The sequence below is a fragment of the Solanum verrucosum genome, unplaced genomic scaffold (assembly GCF_900185275.1).
Source record: "Solanum verrucosum unplaced genomic scaffold, falcon-dt-bn FXZP01000414.1, whole genome shotgun sequence".
NCBI classification, from domain to species: Eukaryota; Viridiplantae; Streptophyta; class Magnoliopsida; order Solanales; family Solanaceae; genus Solanum; species Solanum verrucosum.
The window spans coordinates 3,601-11,561 of NW_026020438.1; the positions used below are offsets into that span (position 1 = coordinate 3,601).

The 7,961-nt window shown below is 34.8% G+C and overlaps 2 protein-coding genes across 2 annotated transcripts; both read left to right on the forward strand.

The window, feature by feature from the left end:
* Positions 1-3,695: 3,695 nt before the first annotated feature.
* Positions 3,696-5,120, forward strand: LOC125808133 (zeatin O-glucosyltransferase-like). The gene has a single exon (XM_049487878.1). The coding sequence runs from the start codon at positions 3,696-3,698 to the stop codon at positions 5,118-5,120; it is 1,425 nt and encodes a 474-aa protein (XP_049343835.1).
* A 1,416-nt stretch (positions 5,121-6,536) lies between these two features.
* On the forward strand, positions 6,537-7,961 carry LOC125808134 (zeatin O-glucosyltransferase-like). The gene has a single exon (XM_049487879.1). The coding sequence runs from the start codon at positions 6,540-6,542 to the stop codon at positions 7,959-7,961; it is 1,422 nt and encodes a 473-aa protein (XP_049343836.1). The 5' UTR covers positions 6,537-6,539.

A 7,961-nucleotide genomic window follows, 5' to 3' on the forward strand; every position in this document is an offset into this window, starting at 1 on the left:
ACCAATTGAAGATTCGGGAATTTTATTTATCTTCATAAAATAAAAGTACATCATAAGAAATATGAAAAATCGACAACTTTGCAAGAAAATAAAAGTACTTTTTTTTTTTCTGAATATAAAAACAACATAAGGAAAAACATAACAATAAAAAACACAAATAAAATAACATAATTATTTTCCCCAATCAAATGATCAAACATTAATTTTGATCTCCAAAGAAGTCTTCAACTTCCAAATGAATAATATCATCAAGGTCACCAAAATTATCATCTTTTAAAGCCAAATTTGCTTCAATATTGTCATCATATTTTTGTGAAGGCCCTGCCTCGGCATCATTTTTATAAGTCAAGTGTGACTCCACCCGAGCATTAGAAGAAGATGCACCATTTTTATTTCCTTTTATTTTCAAGGAATCTTGATAAAGCCTAACAAAATGCTCAGCTGCTCGGCATTCATTCTTCCAATGCCCTTTCATGCCACAACGATGACAATTGCCTCTTGAAGGATTGCTTTGAGAACCCATATTGTTCTCCCTTTTGTGGCGACCACCACCACGACGATTATTATATCGTCCTCTGTCATTGCCACGTCCACACACATTATTTTGGCCTTGATTTTTATTTTGTCTTCTTTCAGACTGGCCATGTGCTTCAACCTCATTTGCTTCCGGTAACGGAGCAGTTCCCGTGGGACAGGCCTCATGATTTTTCAATAAAAGAGTATTATGTTGCTCAGCCACAAGAAGGCATGAGATCAACTCAAAATACTTTTTGAATCCCCTTTCACGGTATTGCTGCTGTAATACCAAATTTGAGGCATGAAAAGTTGTGAGTCTTTTCCAACATGTCCTCATCTTTTATATCTTCCCCACATAATTTTAATTGGGAAGTAATTTATACAGTAGAATTATATTCACATATAGTTTTAAAATCTTGTAACCGCAAGTGAATCCATTCATAACGACCCATTGGCAATACCGTTGTTAAGGTGGTCATACCTTTCCTTCAAACCAGTCCACAATTCAAGTGGATCTTTCACCATAAGGTATTCAACCTTCAATCCTTCATCAGATGATGACGAAGGAAAATCATTGCCTTTGCTTTGTCCTGACTCGACGTTGTATTACCGTTGGTAATAGTGGCACCAAGACCTTTAGCGTCAAGGTGAATTTCAGCGTTGAGTACCCATGACAAGTAATTATTTCCAGAAATGTCAAGTGCCACGAACTCAAGCTTTGATAAGTTCGACATGATAAAACTATCATAGAAAATAATTAAATTAGACTAAAATAAATAGTGAGTACACAAGTAATTAACAAAACTTTTTTTTTTCAATGATAATAACATGACACATGTTATTGTATAAAGTAACATCAATTAGTAACTTAATGTGTTAGTATCAAACTTCCGAGCAATTTAAATGAAATTCTGCCTAACATATAACTTAAATAATTTCTAGAAAAATTGCTAGACAAAATTAAAATTTAACTAATTTAAAATAGCATAATTCACTTGATTTAGGAGAAATAAACTTTTTGGACTTATATATTTCCATTGTTTAACTACCAAAAATATACACACACTGTTTAACACCTAATCATTTCATAATATGTAGTATATTATATTAGAGTGATTAATAATGAGAATTAAGTATATGAATACATACCAGAAGCTTAACTTGGAAAAATCGAAATGATATTAGAGTTTCGTGCTGATAACGTTTTGTAAAACTTAAGGACAAAAGAACAATATAAAGAGGAAGAGAAGAAGACTATAAGACAAGAGGAACAATATAAACTAACATTCTTTCTTTCAAGTCTATCAACATTATTCTCAACACCACTATTTATAGGATTACATTGAGGAATACCAAAAGGTGTCATAAACATTACATTAAACCTTGAGAATTACTACCCATTAAGGAGGAAATAAATCTAGGAGTTATGGTCATCCAATTAACCATATTATCAACAACATTACTACCAATAAAGGATGAAATTAACCTAGGAGTTATGATCATCCATTTGACCACATTATCAACAACATTACTACTCATAAAGGAGGGAAATTAACCAAGGAGTTATGGTCATCCATTTAACCACCAAAATGATTTACAACAATAACTTTCTTTTTTGAAGATACAAACGTTATCTTCAGTTGAAATGTAGTTGAAAAATATATAATTTAATGTTTATTTATAGGTGCATTAGAGCATTAAGATGAGGTAATTATGTATGACTATAGCCGGTTTGGTCGATCTTTTAAAATCAGCTTATTTAAAAAAAATAAAAATTATTCGGTGTATTTTTAAAAAATACTTTTTGGAAGTATCAGTCTATTTGAATAATCAATTTGAAAAATATTTTTACTAAAATTAGAACAATTAGTATTTGACCAAAATTCTAAAAGTGTTTCGAAGGTTAAAACTACTTCGCTTCACGGAAAAACAACTTCTACTTTAGATGAAAACACATATATTTTTCCTAGAAGCTTTGATCAAACACTTCAATTCTCTAAAATATGCAGCATTAGCAACAACTACATATCAAATTTTATCTCATAAGTGGACTCTAAAGAAGGTGGTCTGTTTGCAGTTTTATACCTACGAGGTGAAGAAAGAGATATTGTTATCGATATACCTCGACTCAAGTAAAGTATATAAAAATCAAGTATCCTGAGAACTTCTTATTTCTAATAAACCCTCGGCTCAACTCTTTAAAATAATCACATCTTTTATTTTAAGAAAATTCCCGACTTAACTTTCTAAAATAATCATTTTTTTTTAAAAAAAAAAAACTTCTTATTTCATTGAAACATGACCAGACAGACTATAAATTAGTATTACCTGATTGGTGAGGATATCTAGAATTTTCTTTTGTGATAACATCAAATAATGGAGAAACTATAGCAACTGCTTAATATTTTAAAAAACTGAAAAGAAAGTCTATAATGTCTGCTCCCATAACAAACTATATAGTATTTTATCCTATGATAGAAGATTCTAATAATAAAATAATGAGGATCTACAAATAATATATTTGTTTTTTTTTACAATGAGGATGATATTTTTCTTTGGTAGCTAACAACATATTTTTAAATAACATGCCATTATGTTATTATATGTACATATTCAGTGAATTTCTCGATAAATATTCAAAGTTTAGACTAAAGTTACTGAGAGTTTGCTGAACATTGCGGCAAGAACATGGGAAAGAGTATGTAATCAACTCAATATTGACTCTCTCCAGTCTCCTTTAGCACAAAACTCAAAAGAAAAACTAAGAAGCTGCAGTCCCAAACATATAGTATGTTAGTATCTGAATTGTGAACATACAACAGTATGTTTTCTACATAAATTCATAGTATAGAGAATTAAGGGTATAACTTTTTTCGTAACCACTTGTCGGTAGTTCTACAACAACAATAACATATCCAGTGTAAACCCACTTGTCGGTGGTTTTATTACGAAAAAACAAAGAGATTTGATTGTGATTGCATAGAGATGCCTGTTCATTTTGTTGAGAAGGTAGCCTATTAATCATTTAAAGTTTTTTAGCAGCCCACCAGCAAGTACAAGTTGTCATTGGACTCATGCATTATAAAAGAATATATGTTTTCACCTAGACTACATGTAACTCAAGACACTTCAGAAGCTCAGATACTCATAAAACTGCAAAAATTTCAAAACATTTCCCTATGGCTGAGAACTACACAACAAAAAGAAGTGGCCAAATAAGTGTTCAAGATGCACAAGTGGCTGTGGTTATGGTGCCACTTTCAGCACAAGGCCATCTCAACCAGCTTCTCCACCTCTCGAGGCTCATCACCTCGTATAATATCCCAGTCCATTATGTTGGAGCAACCACTCATATTCGCCAGGCTAAGTTTCGTGTCCATGGTTTCAACCCTGTCACAGCTAATAACCTATATTTTCATGAATTCCCTACACCACCTTTTGAAAATCCTCCCCCAAATCCTAATGCTTCAAATAAATTTCCTAACCAATTAATCCCTTCATTTTATGCAACAATCCATCTCCGTGAGCCAGTGTGCTCTCTTGTACGCCAACTACTAGGCGCCAATCATCGGAGAGTGATTGTTATTTATGATTCTATGATGACTTGGGTGGTAGAGGATGTACCAGCAATTCCAAATGCTGAGTGCTACAGATTTAATAGTATCTCAGCTTTCCATACGTTTTCATGCATCTGGGAATCCAGAGGAAAACCTTTACAAGCTGGAACTGAAATATTTGAGGACATTTCATCAAACAAAAACTGTGCTACCCCAGAGTTATGGGAATTATGGAGTAAACAAAAATCCCTTGAAGGGAAAATTAGCTCTGGAGAACTTTTCAATTCATCCAGAGTAATAGAAGGTTTATACCTTGATTTAGTAGCTAAAGAAATTAATGGCTTAAACCTATGGGCTTTTGGTCCATTCAATCCGTTGTTGCTGACTGAGCAGAACAACGATTCAAATAAACGTCACAAAACCTTGGATTGGCTTAACAAACAAGAACCAGACTCGGTGATATATGTGTCTTTTGGAACATCTACTTCTTTGTCGAATGAAGAAATTGAACAACTCGCCATTGGGTTAGAGAAAAGCCAGCAAAAGTTCATTTGGGTTCTCAGAGATGCTGACAAAGGAGATGTTTTTGCAGGTGAAGAAAGGAGAGCTCGGCTGCCGGAAGGTTATGAAGAAGGAATAAAAGGAAGAGGAATTATTGTAAGAGATTGGGCACCTCAGTTGGAAATTTTGGCACATCCTTCCACAGGTGGTTTTATGAGTCATTGCGGATGGAATTCGTGCATGGAAAGCATTTCCATGGGAGTTCCTATAGCAGCCTGGCCAATGCATTCAGATCAACCAAGGAATTCCCAGCTGGTAACAAAGTTCCTGAAAATTGGCCTAAATTTGAGACATGGGGCACGTCAGGATGAATTGGTTACATCAGAAATAGTTGAAAATACTGTGAGAACTTTGATGGCTTCACCTGAGGGAGGTGAGATGAGGAAGAGAGCATCGGAATTAAGTGTTGCTGTCAAACAATCAGTCATGGATGGGGAAGGAAATGGTACAGAGATGGATTCTTTTATCGCACACATCACTCGATAACTTCTCATTTGTATTGAACAATTGGTTGCACACTACCATCTAGTTAACATAAGTGATGCAACCTATGACACTGTATCGATGCTCTATCACCATCGAAGTGGGTTCAGTGTCCACCCTACTGGCACCCCTTTATGCACATCACGGCATGTATGTTGAGGATAAAAACCTTTCCTTTATGAGTTCTTTGTATTTTCTAATATAAAAGTGGATGTCCTCCCAGATAAATAAAATATTGGATGCTGTTTGAGTATTCTTACAAGAACTTTTTGCTTGTGACCTGAATAACATAGTAGTATATTCTTTTAGGACTTTTATAGATTCTTGTCTTTAATTCTGTGACCTTGTATTTGATATTCTGCCAGACTTCTCATGTTGGTAGGAGTAGACAATCTTTTTAAGTGTACTTGACAATATTTTCTCAACATTTATAGAATACTCTTTTTTGCATCAAGACAAATAAGGAAGAGCTCTGGTATTCTATGAAGTTGTTCAACTAAAATATGAATCACTTTGTAACTATACTAACTTTTAACCTTTCACAACACTTTTTCAAATCTTACGATGACAAATTAAATAGTTAAAATGATCCATGAAGCTGTCAAAAAATCAGAAGAGTATGACACAAGGTAGCTCTGCTTGTATCTATTTTTATCTGAAGATGCTTATTTCAGATTTATTAAGCAGTCAAATTAGTGGGTGACTGAGGAAGGTCTTCGACTCCTTGACCAACTAAGATTGCTAAGCATTTTTTAATCTTTTGTGTCTTACCCTCTAAAAACAAGCTAAATTACAGGAAAATACTACATAATGCAGTCTATTATGACTGCTCCTTGACTAAAGTTTGCTCCATTATGTAATACTCCTACTATATTGTCCTACAATAAAAGAATCTGAAGATAGCAGTGTTTATAAGAACCACAAAACTAATATTGATATTTCTTTGATTCTTGCACTTGAAATAAACATATATTTGATTTTTACAATTATGATGATGAGGATGTAAATTCGACTGAGATTACAATGACAACTATCTCAGTATCTCTAATACTTACATGGGTGTATACTTTTTTTTTCTTCAAATAATATTTTTATGGTCTGCCTTTGCTGATGTTTTTTCCTCCATTTATATAAAACTCAACCAGTTGCTGTTGGTTTTACTGATAGACAACAAAGGATTTGATTATGACTACTTTAAGTAATATATTTTGCAGCAATATGTCAAATAAGAGAAGTTAAAAAATTTCAATATCTTTTTAACAATTAAGCTTTCCAGCAGCCGGCCATATAATTCTAGTTGCTGGATTCATGCATTAGACATAATCCTTATAAAATCATCTATGTTTTTCTCCTACATATAACTCAAGGCACTTCAGAAACGGCAGACACTCATCAAACTACAAAATTTCTAAGCATTTCCCAATGGCCGAGAACTACCCCATAAAAAGCGATGGCAAAAAGGGTGTTCGGGATGCACAAGTGGCAGTGGTTATGGTGCCACTTTCAGCACAAGGCCATCTCAACCAGCTTCTCCACCTCTCGAGGCTCATCACCTCGTATAATATCCCAGTCCATTATGTTGGAGCAACCACTCATATTCGCCAGGTTAAGTTTCGTGTCCATGGTTTCGATCCTGTCACAGCTAAAAACCTATATTTTCATGAATTCCCTACACCACCTTTTGAAAATCCCCCTCCAAATCCTAATGCTTCAAATAAATTTCCTAACCAATTAATCCCTTCATTTTATGCAACAATCCATCTCCGTGAGCCAGTGTGCTCTCTTGTAAGCCAACTCTTAGGCGCCAATCATCGGAGAGTGATTGTTATTTATGATTCTATGATGACTTGGGTAGTAGAGGATGTGCCAGCAATTCCAAATGCTGAGTGCTACTGTTTTAATAGTATCTCAGCTTTCCATACGTTTTCATGCATCTGGGAATCCAGAGGAAAACCTTTACAAGCTGGAACTGAAATATTTGAGGGCATTTCATCAAACAAAAACTGTGCTACCCCAGAGTTATGGGAATTATGGAGGAAACAAGAATCCCTAATGAGGAAAGTTAGCTCCGGAGAACTTTACAATTCATCTAGAGTAATAGAAGGTTTATACCTTGATTTAGTAGCCAAAGAAAATGATGGACTAAACCAATGGGCTCTTGGTCCATTCAATCCGTTGTTGTCTGAGCAGAACAAAAACTCAAATAAACACCATCAAACCCTGTATTGGCTTGACAAACAAGAAACAAACTCGGTAATATATGTGTCTTTTGGAACAACTACTTCCTTGTCGAATGAAGAAATCGAAGAACTCGCTGTTGGATTAGAGAAAAGTATGCAAAAGTTCATTTGGGTCCTCAGAGATGCTGACAAAGGAGATGTGTTTGCAGGTGAAGAAAGGAGAGCTCAATTGCCTGATGGTTATGAAGAGACGCTAAAAGGAAGAGGAATTATTGTAAGAGATTGGGCGCCTCAGTTGGAAATTTTGGCACATCCTTCCACAGGTGGTTTTATGAGTCATTGCGGATGGAATTCGTGCATGGAAAGCATTTCAATGGGAGTTCCTATAGCAGCTTGGCCAATGCATTCAGATCAACCAAGGAATTCTCAGTTAGTAACTAAGTTCCTAAAAATCGGCCTAATTGTGAGGCATTGGGCATGTCGAGATGAATTGGTTACATCAGAAATAGTTGAAAATGCTGTGAGAACTTTGATGGCTTCACCTGAGGGAGATGAAATGAGGAAGAGAGCATCAGAATTAAGTAATGTTGTCAAACAATCAGTGGTGGATGGGGGTGTTAACCGTGAGGAGATGGATTCTTTTATCACTCACATTACTCGATAA

Excerpts from the sequence above, each read along its gene's own strand:
- LOC125808133 (XM_049487878.1), top strand. The coding sequence starts at position 3,696 with ATGGCTGAGAACTACACAACAAAAAGAAGTGGCCAAATAAGTGTTCAA.
- LOC125808134 (XM_049487879.1), top strand. The coding sequence starts at position 6,540 with ATGGCCGAGAACTACCCCATAAAAAGCGATGGCAAAAAGGGTGTTCGG.